Source organism: Apteryx mantelli, chromosome 3, assembly GCF_036417845.1.
Source record: "Apteryx mantelli isolate bAptMan1 chromosome 3, bAptMan1.hap1, whole genome shotgun sequence".
In the NCBI taxonomy this organism is placed as follows: domain Eukaryota; kingdom Metazoa; phylum Chordata; class Aves; order Apterygiformes; family Apterygidae; genus Apteryx; species Apteryx mantelli.
This window is the reverse complement of record NC_089980.1, coordinates 81,035,849-81,059,269: the sequence shown is the minus strand read 5'-3', so window position 1 is coordinate 81,059,269 and position 23,421 is coordinate 81,035,849. Positions and strand designations below refer to the sequence as shown.

The window sequence follows — 23,421 nt, the reverse complement described above, 5'->3', positions numbered from 1 at the left end:
TTGTACTGGGTCTCCGGAAAAAAAGGCTTCTGGCTGTTATTATTGACCAAAGCATAACTGAGACCACCATTTGGAAACTTCCTTCTGATTTTGTGCATCCAGTACCACAGCAGAGCTTTTAAGACAATGCGTCTTATAAGCACGAAAGCTAATGTTCCCTTTGCTGCCCTGAGCAAGGGTTCAAAAGAGTGGAAATAAAAATGATAGCAGGTGGCATCTGATGGCTGAGAATTTCCATCATGTGAATGAAAAACATAATTAAAGTCGCTAAGAGACCAGTCTCAGTACAGTCTGCTCTCAAGCTAGCAGATGTACCAGAATTTAAAAACAATTTATTAAGTACCAAGATTTGCAGTTAATGTGATTTACAGTGGTAAAAGAATAAGACACCCTAGATAGCTGAGCATTATGAAGTTAAGAATGAACCCCTGTGAAACATACAATAATTAAATATACATTTTCAAACCTTATACTGAAATATATTGTGGTCTAGCACTTCTTTTTTCATTTACTTGGAGTTCTTTTTCCACAACTTTTTCTACAAAAAGGTAGCTATTTCAACTAATATTCTAGCAAGAGAAGTATTTTGACACTCAAGAGTAGTGTTTAATTCTGAACTTTCCTTTAAAATTTGTACTCAGCTGCTTTCTAATTTATATTATTTCTGTTGACTTTACACTGTTGTGTGGCATTAATAAAGTCAGCATCATCTTACCGAATCATAGAGTTTTTGGGAATATTCTTTTTTTATTTTGATGTCAATCATGACTAAACAGCAGATGCCAAGTACAGAAGCATGCACTTTCTATTGTAATGTCCATTTTATAAAACACTTATTTATTTGTTTCCATTTTATAATTAAGATTTTTTTCAAAATTTCGTATCGCAGGGAATTTAAAACAACATTGTTTCTTATTTTCAGGGGGTTCAAAATCTAGCGAGGTTCCTTTCAGCCACTAATGTAACTTTCCCTTGTTAACATGCACAACCCTGAAATTCAATATTGGCATAGAAAAAGCTGTTCAGCAATACATTTTTCTCACATGGAAAATTCTGTGTTTGGACCAGCACTTGTTTCTGTTTTCTGTCTAATCACTGAGCCTGAGACTGCCATATGCTCCGTGACAGCTACTGACAGAAACTGCCCTTGCATCTTCCAAAGATTGTTTCTTGGTGAGCATGAGAAAGGCATCTCACTGTACCAGCGAGGCTGAAATCACACACAAGAAAAAGGAAGGGACTGCACCACAGCTGCTTCACAGCTATTCCTTCATCCCTGTTGGTGATAGTTATTTAAACTCTAGTCTGGGAGTTTATATCTTTCTTTAGGAATAACTCAGGACTCCTTATAATCCAAATATCCACAAAAGCCTTTTTCTGGTCCTTTCTTGTTTGTCAACCAGTTAGAAGAAATTCTAGGATTTAAGTTGTCTTAATGGTTGCTTCATAAATAAAATAGTATATAAATATTTGTAGTAATAGATCTAATAGCTATTCTTCCTGCAGCGTAAATGGTCTGGAAAACTTATTGGCAGAGACCATTAACTCTTGAATCCTAGACTGCAGGTTTTCTGTTTAAATCTCTATAGCCTCTAGGACAAGAAGTGAGGGAGAACTGCAGATAGGATTACTATTGCTGGATGAAACTGGGAGGAGGTGGAGCTTCAGTAAGGTGAAATCAAGTTTCCTCAAGCAACATGGGACTAGATTATGAGAAACAATTTTCAGATGGTGCTGATAACTAATGTGGGATATAATGGGGTTTGAAGGGTTTAGAACTGTGAAAAAGTGACTAGGGAACATTCTTCTGTTGTTTAATATAGTACAAAATTGGTGATGGTGCTTGTCTAAAATTTTAACCGATCATTTAAAATTTAGTTTGCAAATCTTTGTGGCAGGGGCTGTTTTTACTGTGTATTGTCTCTGGTATTTTAACATATAAATAAAAATGATTATTTCACTTAAAAACAATTGCTTTCAAGTAAGTTTCAAGGAACAGTGAAATGTTTTGTCTCTTTTTCTTAATAAGAGCAACACACTTCCTTCAGACCAGATTCAAGGGCTTTAGCCACGGTTACCATATCAAGTAAAGGCACAGGGAAAAAGCAGGAGTGTGTTTGATACCCTAAAAGGGAGTCGACAAACTGCCTTTAAAGTGAATTTCCATCTTCAGCTTTCACGATTGTCAGTTTTGAAGCAGAAAAATATTCAAGCCCTTCCTTGCACTGTCTTTAGAGGATGCCTGCTCTCCTCACTGCCTTCTCTCTTTCTCTCCTCCCCACTTACAACAATGAGATTTTTGATTATTTCTTATTTCTTTAGTGCCTCCAAGACCCTTCCTATCACCAGCCCGTATGTGTGTTGCTTCCCAATGCACTCTCTCTACGCACCACCATGTCAGTCCCCATTTATAAAGGAGCTATATATTATGCGTGGCCACATAGGGCCTGAAAGCCCAGAGCAGCTCAGCATCAGAGACAGGTAGTAGCCTAAAGCCTGTAGAGCTTTCCCAAATGTTGTACAGCAATGTGTATGACTGAAATACTAAATGCTACCTCAAGCAGATTTCCCAAGATCATTAAAAAAAGTTTCTTCAAAAGAGTCAAAAATAAAGCAAGTAGAGAAAGATATGAGCAAGCAAGTGATTCAGCTATATTCATAGTAAGAAACAGCCTGCGCTTTGGGAATGACCAATTTCAACTGTACTAGTACATGGTTTCATTAATTAGTGATTACTCCTTTCTACTTTGAAATTGCTGAAATGGATTGGATTCAGTCTCCCCCACCACACAACAGGTGGAAAAATGTTCCTTTTCCTTCTGTATTCACCAGGAATAGCTCAAAAAGCCCCAAACTCTGGAGCATGATATTAGACCACAGTTATCCATGTACAGGAGGAAGCTCTAACTGCAGCTAATTACAGAAACTAATAATTTAGGGAGAAAGTAAGCCATTTCTTATGTGGCATATGTAGGCAATAATTTTAATTCCTAAAATTTAAGATAATTTATTATTTTCCTTGGATAAACTTTCATAACTTCATTGAGTTAGTGGATATATTACAGTTGAAAAATTTCTTCATCATTTTTTAATTTTTCTTAAGGGTCTGGAGGATATAGACTCTATGCATTTCTCTTAAGAAAACTGGGCACCAATACTTTTTGAATTACTTGCAAGTGGATTCTTTTTTTAGAGTCAGACTAGGCTTTATTAAGTGTGTGCTAGACTTTGGATGTCTCTTTATGTACTCATCAACACATTTTGATTTTTTCCTTTTTGTTGGACAGGCAGATATACAGATGGTATCTGTGAACATTATCACTAGCATGAAGATATTTTTTTACTTCTGAACATGGATACAGGCAGCATCCTCACTCTGGGAAAAGGGAAATCTTGAATAATGTAGTGCCCATCCGTTAATCTTTATAGGTGACATACAGTACTCTAATTGCACTCTTGAAAGTGAAGTAAAATCTATGAAAAAGCAACCTCATGCAGAACCTACTGCAATCAAGCTAAAAATCAATACACTTATAGCCACAGCTACGTATGGGTCTTCCTCTGAAGAACATCTGCCCATTCTATTATCCTAATCACTCAATAATACTTCATCTGACTTAGTCTCTCAGAGTTACATATAATAAGGCCACAAAATCAGCTCTGCTTCTTGAAAAACAGATCAAGAGAACAAGCATGGCCACTGGGAACATTTACTGCAAGGTTAAACAATCATAACTGAGAATAAAGTGTAAAGGATGCACTTATATGAATCAAGAACACCTCTATGAACCTTCCTATGAGAAAGGTGTCCAGGAGACACCCTATTATACTTTTGAATATGTGACATAAAGAACTTTACCGCATATGTGGTCACTAAAATTTAGTAAAAGATTTTAAAATTGTGTTTAAAGATCAAGCGAAAATTTACCTTTTCATTTTAAAAGTAAAGTAAAAGTAAAAAACATTGGCCTGATCCAAAACGCTGAAGATTTTCACTGACTTTATTCAGCTCTGGGTCAAGCCACAAGCTTGTCCATTGAGTGACAACAGAAAATAGATAGCACTGCCTGGTATATCATTACAACTTGACTGATGGGTCTGTGCATGGATATTTTGCATAGAATAATTATCCTAACTATCAGGTCTGCTGATTCAGATGTACATCTTATTCTGAGGGAACAGAACTGCTTTTCTTCATTAAAAAGATTAACTTTGCATTGTTTGAGGCATAGGCATATTCTAATCCTGTTATTTCTGGATGTGACTGGAAAAATAAATGTTACATTAATCCCCAGACCAACATAAACAGTGTTGATGCGATAAATTAGATTCTTTAATTAAAGCTATGCCACCCAGCTGCTAGCACAGTGCAGGTACTTCATTCTACATATCTGAAAGACAAAATGCAAAATGATTATTTGATTACCTGTGTGGTCTTTATGTTAAATATATACCACTTTCAAGCTTGATTATTTCTAATATTGCTTTCTCCAAAAGGTTCTTTACAATGCTGACAATGCTACCTCAGAAGAGATTGTCAGACAGTAAAATAACTATTTGACTTTGCTCAAGGATGATTCTCATGTTAGCTTATCAAAAAGTGAGTTTATACAAGTGCAAGCCTCCTTCCTTTTCTCTTTATTATTTCAGGGCTGGCATTTCTAATTCTTTGCCAACAGAGTCTTACCACCATTTTCCCTTCCCTCATCACTCCCTGCTCTGTTGTGATCAAAGATAGAAAAGAATGAAAGCAATGAAGCACGTCTGGGCTGAGCAATACTCAGCATAGCCTTGAAAGCTCTTGGCTCTCACAAGAGTTAGCAGAGGTTGTGCCACTGAAAGCGCTTAAACATTATTCATCTGCTGCTAATATTTCATGGACAGAGCAGGCTCCTCAGACAGTGAGTATTCATTTTCTTCTGTTCTAGAGCTTTCTTTGAACAACACATGAAGGAGGGAGAGGGAGGGAAGAGAGGCAGAGTCTCCTCTAAAGCTGATTTCATACTGGATGAAAGAGATCAGTCCTCTTTCTCACAGTCCCCCACAATCAGCTCCAGTGAAGAACTGATCATATGTTGAGTACTGCAAGGTGAAGGAGCGAAAAGGGGAAGACAGGAAAAGCTTATTTTTGACTGCTTATCTCCTTGCATTTCACAGCATGTCCAGCTCTTGAGCACTGAAGCCTAACCGTGTCCTGGAAGGGCGTAGGTGTTTGGTCTTGGTATAAAGCACTGTTACCATTCCCAGCTGAAGAACTCTTTCACTAGGCAATAGGGGATGATATTTTCAGAAACACCACAGTGACCTTGCAACCTCTGTGCTATTTTCAAGAGTGGTAGAGGTGTTTAGGAACTCAGTTCTCATGGAAAATCAATGGGAGTTATGTGCCTGGCTTACTTTGACATGTTTGTGAATCCCTCCAGGTGCCATGCTGCATCTTTAGGCACATAAATATCTTTGAAATCTTGTTGTCAGTCGCTGCTGAAGATGAAACTTAGGATTCAAAGTCCACTGAGTGCTTTGAAACTTTCAGGGTGGGACATATAGCATGTCTTTTGAGCTGCCTTCTGTCTTGTTTCAGGAGCAGACTCCCTTAACATCCAGCCACATGGAGACCATGGGAATTGCTTTTCTGCTGTGTTTGTCTCTCTCTTATGCTGGGGGGGGGGTTGTGTGTGTCTGTGGTTTTTTTGTTTGTTTTTTTTGCATTGCCCCTCACTGTTACCCTGCTTTTATATTTGTTTTTATCTGTTTGGAGAGATGAAACCTGATTTTTACTATATAGCCAAATCTGTCTTTTGATGATTTTTTAAGCATCAATTAGAAAAGCAGGCTCTTTTATTTTATTTTCCACGGAAGACTGAACACTTAGGTAGAGGACTACTACCAGTCATGTGTTCAGCTTACAAAGGCATGTGGAAAATAGGAATTTCCGTTCTTCCAAAAAACCTGTAAGACTTGTCTCTGAGGACCTGACTCTCCACTGCATTCTGCCTTTGCTTATCATGTGCACCTCTGAGGGCATACATCCATAATGCTCAAGGCTAGAATACACCATCAGATTATCTAGTCTGACACTTTGTTGTCAGAGACTCCTATATTTCAACTAGGCACTTTGTCAGCTGATGTGTATTTTCCATTAGGTAAACAATTCCCTTCTGCAGACATCAAGGAAAGCAATATCAACCCTGTGCTGTGTTAGTTTATCATTCTTAGTGTTAAGAACATGTACCTCATTTTCAGTCTGGATTCAGTTAGCTTTGGCTCCCAGTCATTCATTCTTGTTAAACTCTTCCTACTAGATTAAAGAGAGCTGTAGTAGCCAATTTTTTTTTTTTTTCTGTGAAGGTACTTAGTATCCACTATAACAAAGTCACCTCTTTTTGAAGAGATGAATAGAATACTTTAAGTCTCTCACTCTGAGGCATATTCTCTGTCTGTAAATAACTCTTTTTCTTTCTGTGCTTCCTCCAGTTTGAACACCATAACTATACGCACATTCCAGTCTCACCAGTGCCTTATACAAAGGTGATGTGTGGCCATGGCCTGCGTTCCTTGTTGCTGGGTTTATTTCACAGCTGTATGAAAAATTATCAACCTCAACTTGCCATTCACCTTGTCAGTTTTAAAACTGCTTTGACGATGTAAATGTAAATGGCAATACAATGCATGAGGCAGTAGGGAATTGGGCTCTGCAGTTAGAGAGACTATATTTGGGTGTCACAAGAGAATATAACTCTGAGTAATGGGATAAAATTAAGCAAGGGAAAATTTAGGCAAACTGGAATGAAATACTTCTTAACTGTGAGATCTATTAGGTTGTAGAATAATCTTCTGTGGGAATTGATGGAGGTCTAGTTACTTCAGACATTTAAAACTAAACTGGATAAAGCACTTGAAGATATTCTTTAAGGAATTATCCTTCCCTCTGGCAAGGCAGGATTAGATGACCTAGTAGGTCATTTCCATCTCCACTTTCTGTGATTTTGTTATACAAAGCCCTACAAACAGGAAATTGTTAGCAAAATCAAGAGATACTATGAAAACCCTGCCTGTGTTAGAGAAAGAACAGTGAATAACATCACCTGCTGGTAACTATGCAGGAGTCTTAATCCAGCATTTCTGTGGGTTAGTAAATACAGCCAGTTCTGGGGGTTGGATATGTATCTGCGTGTAAAGGAAAAAACCTCTACTAATGCAAAAATGTCAGGAAACAGCTGGTAACATCCAAATAAGACCCAGGAGAGAAAGAGTAGGAAAGAGAAAAAAAAAGAGGCTGGGCCTAAGATCCTTATCAGTGTCATGAGCAAGTTACAACTGAGGACTGAATCAGCTTGTAGTACATGAAATGAAACCTGAAGCTTCAGTAAGCCAGCTGGGAAAACTGGATGTTTTTATAGGGTTTGGTGTGTGGGCATTAATTCATATAATGATAATAATTGAAATCATTGCTAATATGAGACCAGAGCCAGCGTCCTCTTTGCTGAAGGTTGTACAAACACACAGCAAGTCATGGCCCCTGCAGAAATGTACCAAGTGGATGAACAGTTAAACAGACAAAGCTGTCAAGAGAGTTTGGAAAGCAGTAACTTTAAGAAGGAAGATTCAGTTTTAAGGTCCATGCCTTGACCTTCCTTTGTGTGTGTGTCTGTGTGTACTTTAACATGATTTATTTTAAATTCACTGTAAAATCATAACACACCCTGGTCCCTTAGCTATTGCCTTTATACATTCATTTTGTCTGCATAAAGAATGACTAGGCAATTCATTGCTTATTATTTCCGTTACTTAATTTTTGCATTCATCTCTCCTCCTCCCAACCTCTCTAAACTTAGCTGCAAATAAAGCCTTTTTGCATAAAAAAAAATAAAGCAAAGAAACAGTGAAACAACAATCTATCCCTCAAAACCCCTGCCTTCTACATGCTATAGCAGCTGTTCTGAAAATAGGTCCAGGCAATCCACAATGCACAGTGTCATGTACACTTGCACCCCAGTTTCCCACCACTGGACTTTATACTCTTTCCTCATACTTTGTCTAACAAGTCACAATAAAACCCATGAATAAACATGTTATTTCCTTTACGTGGGCCAGCTACTTTCAAAAGTACCTTGGCCGCTCTTTGTCTGTCTACATACCTCCATTTTGCCCTTGCAGAGCAGCCTAAATTGAGACAGCCTTTACATCCCACTGGCCCTTTCAGAGATGACAAATGGGGTTCATCTAAGAGCACCCTCCACTCTCTTGCCTGCTGACACTTCTCATGTGACGTCTATGACATTAGGGAAAATGAGATATGTGGCAGTGGCCAGGCCAGGAATAGCATGCTGAGACTTCAGCACCCCAGTTATTTCCTAGCCCCAAGAACACTCCTGAGGCTGAACTGGGCAGGCGTGATGTCTCAAACCCAGCCACAGCACTGCTCCTCTGAGACAGCTGAAATGTCTTGCTACAAGTATGCACAAGCACCACCCATTTGCCCATCATAAAAATCTGAGATCAACATTGTGTCCCAGATCAAAGCATTTGATCCATTGCAGCTGGATCCATTCAAAGCATTTCAAGCAGTGTGCTGTGCACGCTGCACTTTTCTGGATCAGTGGGTAGGCCAAGCATTTTTTTTTTTTTAAGTAGAAAGTATCATCCCTCCAAAATGCTTTTTCTCAGAATGGTGTCACGTTTGGATGGCATAACATCTTTCTAGCCATGACTGCAATACTATAAGGAGCTAGGGGAAATAAATCATAGGCACATATTTTCACCAACAAACTCTTTTAAACAGACACATTTAAAAGCAAACAACAAAACAAAAGCAGGCAGACAGAATGAAGAAAAAGACAATTAGCCAGCAGGTGTCACTGCTTGTTCTCTTATCATAATGAAAGGCTGATTAATATAAAGAATGCAAGGGTAAAGCTGAGCCAAGGAAGTCACAAAATTAAACTTTTTTTTTTTCAGATGAGGAATTTGTCTTTCCCTCTGTATAGAGCACAAAAACAAAGAACATATTGTTGGAATACAAAATGGTCTTTTCTCTCCATTTCCTATTAAATCATTGTCTTTTTGCAAGTACACATACTGGCCTTTAAAACAAAGTACAGTTGATGACAATACATGTGTGGTCAACCAATGCAAAAAAATGGTCATTTGCTCTTTCCTGATTACCTCCAGTCTGCTCAGCCTACTTAGTACTATAACAGCCCTCCTCCAAACTGTGATTAAACATAGACTTTCCACTCAGCTTCATGATCTCACTGGATAACAGGGTAGGAGGCATAATCTAGTTCTGTGGCAGTCACAAGGTAATGTCTTCACTTTTTACATCTGAGATCAACTTTCAGTTTATTTTTGCATGACTGCAGAACAGGATCACTTGAATGTTACAGTGGCTTCATTAAAAGTACCTCAAGATTTGTAACTTTAATCCCACAGAGACTTCTCCTATTCAGGAGGCAACGATTTACTTTGGTAGCTAGGGACACATTGCCACTCTCCTCCTCTGCTAACACTCCTTGGTGTGAAACATATGATACTGCATCATGTGTCAGGGATGCAGCCACAGCACCATGTGGCTCCATGATTCACACGGGCTCAAGTGGACCTTAATGAGGGCTCAGATGAGAACCATTGCCTTATTGGGAGCATAAAAGTACCAACACAGTAATATAAAAGTCAGATCATGCTCACTGATCTGGGATGAGTAGTCTGCACACCAAGAACTCATTTTATGTCTGCTAAGCAGAACTGTTCAGGGAGGCAGTGCACTTTGATACCTGTAAAACATTTGTCACCATGGGTCAGAGCCTAGGCATTCCTGAACACCTGCCCAGGGGATCAGGTCTTACGTTTTTAAGCAGAACTAGTTTTCTTCATGAGCATCAATTGCATTGGTTGATGTACTGGGTTTCTTGTTAGGAAAACAATGAAGGTGACTGTGAAAGTTTGAGATCTTTAACCAAGCTAACATAGGTTTGGCCTGTAGAAAATATATATCTTCTGCCCAGTGGGCAACTGGTCTGGGTGATGTGTCCTATATTTGAATTTTCATACATGGAAAATGGGGGAAAGGCGCTGACTCCCCTTGCAAAGGGTTTCTGGCATTTACTGTCAAAAAATGCTGCAGAAGATCTAGGTATTTTTATTACTTATTAATTGAAATTATGCAGCAATAACAGGAAGGCAAAATCATCTTTGACAGCTGAGCAGAGCTTTAGTTAGAAAATGGTGTGATGATCCAGGCTGACACTTTCAGTGCTTTTTAAGCTCATTTATTACCTATGGTATTTGTTGTGAGAACTAAAATGAGGTGGGAAAGGCGTTTGCAGCCGTTAGACTTAAAGACAAAGGCTGCTGTGAACATTATGAACTTTTGGGAATGCTGATAGAGGAAGGAGCAGAGATGCTCCTGAACGTTGAGATTTTAAGAAAGGGAGCATTAAGAGACACCTGCAAGCAAATTAAGAATACCTGAAAACGCTAAATATCTGCATAACAATGTTTTATTTCCACTAAAAGATAAACCTTAGTCTGACCATACTAGCAGAATTACATTTTATAAGCTTACCTTGTAAGCAAAACATAAGAAGAATGAAAGGGAGAGATCTCTCTTTTTTAGCCATTTTCCTGTCTGTGATATTTATCAGCCAGGATGTTTTGAACAACTATTATCACCTGCATGATAACAGTCTGTGACACTTCAGGCTTTCACAAAAAGTTACAGGTCACGTTTACTGCCCCTGTGGCTACCCCAGCCTAACAAACTTTCTGAAAGCCCTGATTTTTGCATGAGGCTGGGCACCGAGGCTTTCAAAGAAAGAATCCCTGTTCTTAGACTGTAAGCTGGACACCTCCGAACTGAGGGGATCCGCACCACTGCGCACCCTGGAAGATCCTGGCTAAAGCTTGTTGCTCTGTCTAGGCTCAGCAAGCTCCTTCACGAGTATATGGAGATGTAGCACTCTCTTGATCCAGAAGAGCACTGGAGAGATTTTTGTAAAATGGTTGTGCCAGACCTTTGTGTCTGACAATTATGTTGTTTAAGGAAGACCTCTGAATTTGTAACAATGGAATTATCTATTTTTCAGAACAATTAACACAGTGTTTTTGTACTAGCTGAAGGTCAGAGGATTAATGTGTTTTTATCTACAATGCATTTTTAAAAGCTAATTAAGAATCCCTCAGTTCATTCTCTGCTAAAGTCTGAAAACATTTTGCATTAGATGACTCTTGCTTCTCCTCAGCAGCAGAAAGAAAGAGAGAGAGAGAGGAAGAAGAGAGGAACTGAGAAAGAGTGAGCTGGCATGCAAATAAACATGCATCACAGAGATACAGTTAATGGATAGCAATAAAGAACTCCACTCTGGTAACACTAGAGATAAAATTGTATCACGGACAATAGGGCTAAGCTAAAACATTAATCAGCAAATATTCAGTATTTGCAGTGGAGTGACAGAGCATTTCTTGTTAGAAGAAGAGAAATGGAGAGGCGTAGAGGAAAGTGTTGCTCTGAGAGAATTATTTTAAAGATATTTTTATCACCTGCTGCTTACAGAGCATCTCCTCATCTCTCTCTTTTGCGTCTGACAGTCCCCTGTACACACAACCATTCTTTTTGGGGGGAAGCCTGGTTAAGGGGCCTTGTGTCAGAGGTGAGCCTTCTGGGAAGGTTTCCATGAGGATGAGGAACAGCAGTGGGACTGGGGCGCCAGGAGCGAACTCCTGGCAGAAGGCAGCTGCCTGTGAGCACAGGGACAAGCGAGGAGGGGTTGAAGTCAGATGCCCACTCCTCAGCTGCAGGGATTTGAAAGGTTGATGGAAAGCAAAATGAGATACAAAATCAGAGACATCCAGAGGTAATGCAGGGATTTGAAAACCAGGGTGAAGAGCTTATATTTGATGCAGTGGCCACTGCCTATTCTTTTAATAAGAAAAGGTAAAAAAATTGGAAGCTGTTCCTACGCTCTGCTTTTGGATGCTTATCTGCGCTGCTGATTCGAGCTCTCTAAGGTTCATTTGCTATATCTGCCCAAAGCATGTAAATACTATCAAACACTGAGGTAGCCTCGTTTCAAAACAGGGCTATGCACTACTATTCTGATGATCAAATGTGGCAATTATTTCAGGCTTAAAACCCTTTAGGCATAACAATAGCTGCTGCCAATCAAAGCTAGAAAGTACACATACATTCAAAGAGCAAGCTGAATGAGGAATAACAGCAACATGTGTAGCTAGAATATATTACGGATTACCATCCTCTTACACAAAGGCTAGTAAACTCTTCAAAATGCAGCAACCTACAGAGCTAATAAAAGGGACAGAAATGTGCGGATGTCTCGGTTTGCCTAATTTGTGTCTTTCTAGCATTGGTAGGATGACTCACTGGATTTAGCAACAGCTTGTGAAGATGAACATATTAATAACTTTATGCTGCAGCTATGCCATAGAATGTAATCTTTTAAAAATCTGTATCCTCAAATGAAATACAAGCTTAGAACCAGAATAAAATTAGATATTTGAATTGTCAGCTTATTTTCTTTTAAAATCTGTGTTTATGCTTTTAAATATGCAGCCTAACTTGGGAAGGAGTATTCCCTTCCCTTCCACAATGGGTCATTCCTAACTATAATAGAGGGAAACATACTAAAATAGGGGGCCACAAGTATACCAAGGTATACTTGTGTCATTCTGTAGAGTTTTATATTGTATCAAGCATAAGTTAACATTTTTCTTCGCATCCATAAACATTTGAATAGGAAAGCTTATGTAGACCATGTATGATTCAATAGCAAAGAAGCCAGTTTCAAATTCAGATTTGCATATATAATCCATCATGTTAGTAAACAATGGGATATATATCCTTTCAGTTTTTGATATAATTCAGCAGACTTGAATAATTAGATAACAGAGCACAAGGCTTAGCATGAGGACATAGTAACTATAGCCCTGAATCTTTCAATCCTATTTTAAACCTTTCTCCATGGTTTTAGGCATTACTCTAGCTTACAGAAAGGCTCGTCTGAGTACTTGGTGACTTGCAGAAGCTTATATAGAAAGTCTCTGACAAAGCAGCTTGTAGAACCAGTGTCTTTAGGCATTAAGGTGATGACCAAACTGCTAGACTGACTATTTTGTTTCTCCCTGATTATAATGAGACTCAGTTTCACTAACTGTAAGAACCACTTACTTGAGCTATGTTTGCATTTGTGTTAACTATACTTGCAGATGTATTGAAACAATTAACAGAAAAAAAAATCGTCTTGTAGACAAGACCCAAATGTTAATTTCTAGACTTATTAAAAAAATATATCATTTTTATGCTAGCTAGTATGAAACACAATGAATTAGGTTCAGGACAATGACTAACGTTATTTTTAACTTGCTTTATTTTTCTCAGAGGATAAAGCTTCAGAAAGTTAACCACCTATTTTCTTCCATATGAGGTGGCTTGATATGTAGATTTTACTACTTGCACTTAAAATGAGCTGAATTTGTGAAATGATTCATGAAAAATCATTTGCACTTCATCCATTCTTTCTGTTCCATATACCCTTTGTGGCTATTTATGCTCTTGATTGATTTAGAGTATGAAAGAAAGAAGTGTTTCTGAAGTTTTTGTAAAAATCTAAAGCTCACAAAATTTAAAATTGCATGTATAATTATATATATTATATACATATGCATATACACATATACACATACATACATATATACGTGTGTGTGTGTGTGTGTGTGAGGCTTGGAGTTGTACATGATAATGACTTACACTCACCCCTGTCTCAATTGCTGAAAACCTGAAACGCTAAGTAGTCAGATATTTACTGCAGAGAAAGACAGACTTCAATTTCTTACCTGCTTTTTTAATTTCAGGAACAGCTGTCTTCTCATGAGCTTTCTCTTTTTTTCCTTCTTTTTCTAGGATTTAATTAAAGAAAGTCATTTGATATGCTAGAACTGTGAATCATACACTCAAATATGCAGTCAGCCAAGCCCTGGTGGGCACATGCTGAAAAAAATGTGACTTATTTGGGAGTTTAGTTCAGATTATTCCCTTATAGCACTTGCACCCTACTAGCCATAGAGCAATCAGCTGAAATGAAAATTAATCAGTATGCATCAACTATGGATGATATGGACCCTTAATAATTCATCAAAGACTAGGCGAAAATCATCAGTGCATGAATGTGGCACCTTTTAGCTTAAGCTGCAGTAGCAATGAGATCATTAATAAATAATGAATGACATAAATATTTTCCCATGAAAGCAAAGCCCTTAGTGCATTTTAGATGCTTCCTGGGAGGGAATGATCCAAAATGTTATCTAGATGGATGTCAGGGCCTTGCAATTAGATCTCTGCAAGTTTCAATTTTGATTCTATCCCAAAAAATAAACAAACACACATTTCCACACTCAGAAAGTGGAACACCATGAACCGAGTGATATTTCCTATGAGTTTTGTCTATGGCAATATTATCATGTCCTGCTATGCGTCTGGACTCTATTAAAACGGTATAACAAGCCCATGGACAGCCACCAAAAGGAATTTCTTCCTTGCCAGGAAAAGACTTCAGAAAACATCAGACACTGAAGACAGCAGACACCAGAGACTGAAGAAGTAGTAACATGCAGGCTGGTGCACTGCAAATAGTGAGTAAGGAAGTAAGAGAGGCACAATACAGAGCCAGAGCGCAGGACTAACCTAACAAATAGCAATGGCATCTGAGCCACTCACAGGAATAAAAGCTGAATGAGGCTAATAAAGAAGCTTTCCCAAGCCATACCTTTCTTCTTAGTTTCAGTGGTAGCCCTCTTCACATGAGTCGCTTGCTTTTCCTCTTCTGTTTCTAAGGAGGGACATAAAAGTTCAGCTGACTATTCATACATTATATATATATGGGGTGGGAATACTTGACTAGCTATAATAGGTTTTAGATTGGATAAGCCTGTCACTGATTTAGGAGTTTACTGTCTTCAGCTCAGAAATATAGCTTATAACCTGACTTTTATTTCTGAGCTGATGATAGTAAACTGTGTGTGGAGCTAAGGATAGAACTGGAACCAGTATATACACCGGGTAATTATTTAAGTAAGCACTTATTCAAGAAATTATGCCCATTAACCTGGTGTAACTAAGAGTTTATTGTGGTGATTCAGTAGCCCTGCACCTGCTCTGCCTGAGTAAGTGCTTCTTTTATAAAATCAGACTTAATGATGGCAAAACTTGCAAGTGATACTTGAGAATAAGTGCAGAATACCATGAAAAGCCTGCATATATAATATCCCTTTATAACATTTTTTATGAATTGAACCTTTGAAACTGTCATTACAGGACATCTGTTATTCATGGAGGATTGCAGTTAAACCATCTTCTACAAAAGAACATGACTCATTCTTTTAAAAGCATCTGCCTCTATTTTGCCAATTCACTGGACAACAGTAGAAATAAGGAAAATGTTTTTCCTTTATTTGTAAAGGCTATAACAATTTAATTATTTATTCTATGAATATTATTAATTGAAAATTGAGAGTTCAGTATAGGGAAAAGGAAGTTATAATTCTTACTGTTTCCTTTTTGGGAAATGAATTCCCATTTTGATGATAGTACAATAATAGCTAATTAAATGCTTTTTAAAATACTCATCCACAAAGAGCCAAGTTTGTCATCTTCAGGTTGTCAATGCATGGCTTTGGATTTTGATGAAGTTCATGGAAATACATTTTTGTTTTTGTGATGATTTACTGTATGAATGTGGATATGAAGCTAGTTTTTATTACTGTACCAACAGCACAAGCACAAGAGCATGAGCCTTGGGAGAGCCAAGTGAGAGTTTTTTCTTTACTTGAAAATTATTTAAGATATAGGAATATTTCCTGAAGCCAGCAGATCCAAGCAGCAAATATGTTATTATCCCTTGCATAAATTAACATGAAGATAAAGGAAAAATGAAACAACTTACTTTTCACTTCCCTAATTACTACAATAGACTTGTGCATGAAAAAATATACACAAACAGGGAATGAAAAAAATTAATTGAAATACAGCACAGCATGCTTTCTAAAACAAAAACAAACAAAATAGGTGTATGCTTGACAGAAAAATAGATTTCTTCACAGAATACCCAGATTCCACAGTCTGTCCATGGCAGTTTCATAAATAAAATTTTGCCTATCATAGAGGCAACGTTTGCCAATATTCAAGGTCTCCCTGAACCATACTGCTTCTGATTTTCTGACAAAATTGTTTAATGTTTAGAATGATCTTGTTGTATTGCATTTATTTCTTGTTTTAAAGAGATTTTTTCAATGCCTTTCCCTTTTATTATCTTGACAAAATGAAGCAGAAAACCCTTGCCTGCGTTTTATAGAGTGGCTCTCCCAGTGTTTTGTGCCTAATACTCCCTGCGGAAACCCTGATCTGCCTGGACTTCAAGCGCGAAAGTCCTCTGTGCCTTTGGCAGGCTTTGTGATACTCAAGCTTCTCAGTCACACCTAGAATGCCAGAGCACTGCTCATCCTCCAAAAGCTGGTCAGGAGTTTCTTCTGTTTGGTGTATTTTAACATTCCTGTTATTGGCTAGCTTTGGGATTACCAGGAATCTCTCTGTCTTTGAGATGCTGTTCCAGAAATTCTGGCTAGGGACCATGTCTAATTCCTCAAAATGGAAAATTCTTGAGCCTCGGATCACACACAAATTGTTTCCTAGCTCCACTTTTCTGTGCTATGCTCAGGTTAAAAGTATGACTCTTTAGTATTTCATTTCTACATGCAACATACAACTCTTCTAATTTCTATAATGTAGTTTAATTGTTTGCTTATCCTGCCTGATTTAATTGAAACTGTTAAACATAACAAGTACAGCAGAACCTGACTACTGTCAGAAAAAAGTTTCCTTCTAGATGTCTTCCTTTCACTAACCTCTACTCCTGGTAGGTAGAGACTGAAGTGCTGTTTGTACTTCTGTTATTTGTCTTCTATATTTGCTGAGGACCTTGGTTCTGGTGGAGCTCTTAGCTGCTCCAGTCTTCCAGTTAGATTAATTTATTTTGCTTCTATATATTTCTAGTGTCAGGTGATGCTCAGGAATCACTGTAAGCCCAAGGTGCTTACAATCAAAAAGATTCTCATTAATCAGAGACTGTTTCTGCTTGTGTCTGTGTAACAAGTCATATGCTTCTGGGGCCCAACTAAGCCACATAAAAATGTATTCTCAATGTCACAGCAAGATTCAGAGCCATATGTGTGTTGAGAGCCATGAGCTGAGAACTGGAGCTTTGAGAAGTGGAGGTCTGCATGGAGGACATATGGAAGCTAGGAGGAATTTTTACTGCAATTATCTTAAAGTACAAGGAGAATACAGCCTTGACTGAATTGGTTTCATTGCTAAATAATTTCAGCAATTAATTCCATTGTCATAATTTTCTTTCATGAAGCTCTCAAGTTGCAGTATTCCAAGTGCCCAGGGAGCCTAAAGTGATCTATATTCTCTGTGAATTTTGTAGGGGATGATTACAGAAAAGCGTTAAAGGACTGTGGCCCCTGTGTCCCGTTAGCACTGTCCATTGCAGTATATTCACTCTTGGCTTCCATATAAATCTCAGCTGCATCTAGTCCCACTGATGTCCCTTACGCCTACTACTGACAAATGTTCATGTAAATTAGACTGATACACTTGGTAAATGGATAGTATGAAAAGAGTTATTTGTGATTTAAGGAAGCTATCCCATTTCTTGAATAAATATACTTCCTCTCAGTTTGGGTCGTTCACATATTTTCTTCTACATTTAGATTTTGGCATATTGGAGTGTATATTTAACACCAGCAAAAATGATCATTTCTGAAGCGTTAAGTCCAGTGGTTTTCCTACAGATATATACATAGCTAAATTAAAAGGCAGAGCAAATAAATAAATAGTAGCTTAGCCAGGTCTTTTGCATTGTAAAATTATGAGCCCCATCTGCTAATCTAAAGTGCTTATTTCTTTAGCTAGGAACAGCAGCAGGGCTACAAACATCTGTGGTTCAGCTGCATAAGGAAGGATCATTGTATGCATGAGCAGTGGGTTGCACAAAGAAACACCAGCTGTTTTTGACAGTTCAGGGTTGACTGTAACGTATATTCAAGTCCAACTGACTATAGAAAAATCCATTATTGTTATTGTTACTGTTATTTATTATTGTAATTGATGTTATTGTTTTGCCAGGAGCACTAGTCTTGAACCACCTCCTTATGTACAGGGTGTAAGAGATATCCAAACAACTATCCCATCTTCAAAAGTTTACAATGTCTTTACAAGAATGAAAGATGGATATAACCAGATGGCAGAGTACAAGATGACAGAATCAATCAGCAAGTCAAGCAATGGACTTTGGATTCAATAAAGATTTTTGTAGAATGTGCAAAAGTGGAGCTTTATGTAGAACAAGGAGGAAACTAGTGTGTATGAAGAGCAGTGTGAATTAAAACAGTGATGTGCTACCAAATGGGAAATTCTGGTGAAACTTCTTCCTGAGAAGAGAAGAAAATTGCATAGAATAGTTTACTTGAGAAGTGACTGGAGCAAAGAGAACAACCCTAAAGCAAAGAAATACCTGAGACATTTATTTTTTTCTGAATAAGGAGTGGTGAGGGACTGAGGACACTGATGAAAATCCAAGTGAGATTCAATAGATACCAAGAAAAGAGATGTATTAAGCTGAATTACTTTACCAGCTTTCACAGTGTCTTTGTGTTATTGCCATGGGCTGTCAACTAATTCTTGGACAACAGGGGGAGGGAAGATAATGGAAACATGCTAACAATGCAGGACTCAAAAACGAGTCCGGTAAGAACAGAGTGCTGCTGTGCCAATGCTGAGGGGAATCTAAATTTAGGAGTTCAGTTACTAGGCACAGTGTCACAGGGACGCTGCCGGGTGGCTGGAAGAGGAAGATGCTGCAAGAGTTTCTTCTCCATATCCTTCCAGGCGCTCCGGGTGCCTACATGAGCACTGACTCTGAAAGAACTTGTCAGCTCATCTCATCCTATCTGAGAAACGGAGCTAAGGAAGGTAGCAAAATACAGGCATTGATGCTGTGTTGCGCAGAGGCATGCATATTAGTTCTTCTTATACGCATAGTGGGGCTGAATGTCGGAAGTTTGGAGATGTTTTGGTTCAGATAAGCCTCCTAAAGTTCGGATACTTATACAAGGCTTATCTGCATTTATCTAAAACCCTGTTGTCAGGAAATTTCAGGAGAAAAGCCCTTGTGAGAGACTTTTGATATTGCCTGGCTTTGTGAAATACTGCAACAGCTTTTCTTGCCTACCAATTCTGGTCTTGGCAGAAATGAGGAACAACAGAGATGTACACGTACTCACACACATACAGAACAGAACAAAACAAAAGTTAATTTAGCTTTTTCCAACCTCAGAGAAGCTATAATTCAGACTGAACACAATAAGTAAAACTCCGTTCTATTTTTCTGCAAGCATCTTTGTTCACCTTAAGCTCTCAAAATCATAATTTAAAAAGGCCATTCCAAAAAACAAAGTTATATTTTAAAAATGTATTTCCTTATCTGTTTTGAAGAGATTGTTGTTGTTTCTTTGTTTTAATAGGTGACTGAAATCCTGTCCTTGCTGAACTTAATGAAAGATTTGCTGTTGATTTCAGTGGGACCTGGATTTCCTTCTAAACATTAAAATGACTAATTGCCTTTCTCTTTTTGATGCTATTTCTTTGCCCTTTTGCTCAGGGTGGAGAATGACATTAGACTAGTTAGTTTCACATTGGATTCTAGACATTTTCAAACATATTTACACTCTAAGGCCCTGTTAGGGTTACAAACATTGTAGAGGAATTAAAAGAAATGCAAGGAAATATTTCTACTAGTTTGGAATGTCATGGAAACTCAAAAACTTCAAATTAAATCAAAATTTAAATTAAAAATTGACCTTAGCTGTCTTTTTGAAAAATCCCTTTCTTGGGTTAGAGAGTCCTTGTTGGTCCAGTTATTTTTTCTATGAAAAATAATTCTGTCTTGTCTTGGACCAACTACTGAAAAAGTCAATAAAGGTCAAAGAAACCTAAATAGTATTAATTTAAAGTTCTCAGAATTGCTTCTTTTCACACAGACACAGACACACACATAAAACTTACAGGGGATTGCTTAGGCCAAAATTAAGTACATTTACTTCAAAGCTCTGTTTTAAACTGTACCTTTTCATTTCAGCAGACTAATACAATGCAATTTTTTCTCAGACTGAGCAAGAGAAAGACTAATGGGGCACATAAGTCATCGAAGAAATAGTAAAGGCTGATGTCCTAAGGAGTCTCTACAGACTGATTTTGCTTTTTGAAACTACTTCACTGTTTTCAAATCCCAATATGAAACACTATTTGGCAGCTTTGAAGACTGTTTCATGGAGATATTTTCTAGGACTGTGGAAAGTATGCAAGCAGCAATATCATACCTGAAATTCCTAGTGCTTTCGTGTGACCCTCATAAGTGTTCCTCATTTCTTCCCAGAGCGATTACAGGCTCCTATTTCAGGGCTCTATTGAATTAAGCACCAAAACTGTTTGCTACTAGCATGGGGCCATATGGTTGCCCTCACTGAACAACACCGTGGGTAGCAAAGGAGTGCAAATACCAGTGTAATAAGCCAGAAAATGCATCTGAAGGGGAAAAAGAGATGGCATGCTAGCCTCCATGACATGAGCAGCAATAGCCCCTCCACTGGACAATGGTGAACAGCAGATATGATGTAAATATGATTGTGATGATGAGTTAAATTTCTAGGGGAACATTGACTCTTTACAGTTCAACCTTTCTCAGCAAGATCCAAACCAACACAGCTAAGGCGCAGGGTTAGCATTTTCCCTCTTTGTGGCTGAAATTCTGATTCACTAGGCAACAGGAATCAATAGCAGCACTGATTGTGTTGCCAGTGCTGGGAATAGTTTTAATGATGCTTTGCATGCTTTTGAGCATGCTTTTGAGCAAGAATGTCTGGGGTTTAGGAGAAGGGCTATACAGAACTATACAGGACTATACAGGCTATACAGAACTTCTTCTGCGAGGGTTACCCTCATCTTTCCAAAGAAAAATGGAATCTTTGCATTTTAAAGCTCAGAGAAATTAATCCAAGTATTTTGCATTCACAGTGAAATCACATGCAAAAGGCTATTGCTTACCTGGAACAATTAAAAAACAAAACAAAACTCAAATAATTTTTGAAGTTATTTGTTTTTGTTTTGTTGGGTAGATCTTGGTAAATATTTATTTTTAAATGTAGAATCTAATATTGTAAATTGGCATAATAATAATAAAAGCGAGAAAATATAGCAATATGTCTAATCAAAATATACATAGCTTTATATTTTAAATCAATTTTCTACATTCTAGTAAGCTTTTTTTCCCCCAATTGCAGTTTAATTTTTTCTGTCTCATCACTAGAATAAAAGTAGTACAGAGAAGCCTCATGTCATTAAGTAAAATGTCAAGGGCTTTCTTCAACAGTGAAGATTTAGGCTTTTCTTCATTATAGCTAAATCATTAGAGTTTACTGCTTAAACATATAATCTAAATCATTGAATAAATCACTTTGAAATCTTGTGCATATGATTTCAAAGGTTTTACTGTCTTTAGTACAGACTCGTGGAGACATAGGGTCCACATTTCTCCAAGAACCTTATTTTTATGCTATATATACAGTATCCTATTAAAACTACCTGAACTGTTTCTTCTGACAAGCTAGTTTAAAACACACTGTACACATAATACACATACACATAATACAGCACACTGTATTATGATATTTCCAACAAAAACATTCTTCCTCTTTGTTTTTGTTCACACTTGGATTAAAACTGATTATAAAATGGATTTTTATTCCATGAATAATGACAGTATTATTAAAAATGTAAATTTGGACAAAAATCCAAAATCCTGAATTTTTACTGTATATTGAATTTTTTAAGGGTAATTGATTTTACAGAGAAAAGACAAAAAAAGATGTTTTATGGAATAATCCATGTACAGAAGGGAAAACTGTACAGATAGTACAGAGGCAGATTGATTTGTACAAGATGCACTTCTATACTTCTGTCTAAGTGTACTTATACACTTTTATACATCAAGGAAGCTTTGTCAAAATTTGTATTGACTTTAGTAATTTGGCTACTCTTGGTTATATTCCCTAATGTTATATTCATGAACTGAGGTATAGACTAGAATTTCTTCTTAAGATAGTTAGATAGTCTGCATTCTATACAGCGTAGAAGCTAGACGCAGTTTTCTATTGCAATGCCAATTTAGCCTCTGCAGGAGTTTTGGATGAAGTTAAAGAAATGTATTTCACAGTAATCCAATTTACTGTATTCCGCAAAATCTGTAATTAGAGCATTCAAACAGTGATCTAGCAAAAGCCATTTTGTTTTTTTTTCCTCAGAGATCCTCCACAGACATTTATGAGATTTAAAATTTTTCTTTTTTACCTAATTTGGTATCACAAATACCGGCAAGACTGCAAATAACAGCCAGTATACTTCAGTTACACATAGGAGATTTTTCACAGACCTTCATGATCCATTAACAACTCAGAGTAGTTATGTGGATCACTATTCTGTGATAAGTGCTCTGCCACTCAAAGATACAGATATGGATTTCTAGAACAATATAACTTTGAAAAACCATACTCAGATACAATGGTGTTCAAAGTATTTATGTGGTACAGAAGTTACTGTTTGAGATCGTAGGTAATGTGCATTAAGATGCCTTCCACTAACAGAAGGATTTTGAAACAGGCCTCTCGCAAAGGTGCTCTAATCTTGTACAAAAGCACAGACATGCCATTCTGTAACAACTAATAGAAAGCTTTACTATTTACTATGGCCTTTTAGCTTAGTTTCCACATTTCTTGTCTGACGGCAGCTCCTTCCGTAGAGATTACCCTGTTTTGTCAGAGAGCACAACATGGGAGCACTGTCAGAGGGGAGAGTCCTTCCCAGCTGAACAGGGAAAGGGAGGAAGCAGAAAACCTTGTGAGCTGAGTAAAAAGACAAGACCTGAGCAAGCAGGGTCACCGAGCACCAACTGTACACTGCACAGTAGCCTTAAGATGTCAGTGGATAACAAAATCTAGGAAAGAGAGACATAAAAGATGTGGAGAAGAGAACAGCTGAGGGAGATGCATGTTAAAGTTGAGAGCGCTATGGAAAACAGATCTGTTCAAATCACAGCCAAAACCAGCATCCTCCCTAGATGGCAGTATCAGAGTATTAGCGGAGTGAAGAGCCTGCTTCCAAATCCTTGTGAAAGCTCCAGAAAAAGATAAGGTAAAGGATTTAAAATGAGTTATTTTACTTCACGGTTTGCCAAACAAGGTTTTGAAGCTTGGAACACATATTGAAATATGTATCAATGTCCTCTGTTCACAAATTCT

At 37.7% G+C, this 23,421-nt stretch overlaps 1 protein-coding gene across 1 annotated transcript in view; it reads right to left on the bottom strand.

The window, feature by feature from the left end:
- Nucleotides 1-23,421, bottom strand: part of TRDN (triadin) — a 262,339-nt gene that overhangs the window by 111,372 nt on the left and 127,546 nt on the right. Inside the window, 2 exon segments of the mRNA XM_067294583.1 lie at nt 13,849-13,911; nt 14,778-14,840. Coding sequence (XP_067150684.1) covers nt 13,849-13,911; nt 14,778-14,840 — 126 coding nt within the window.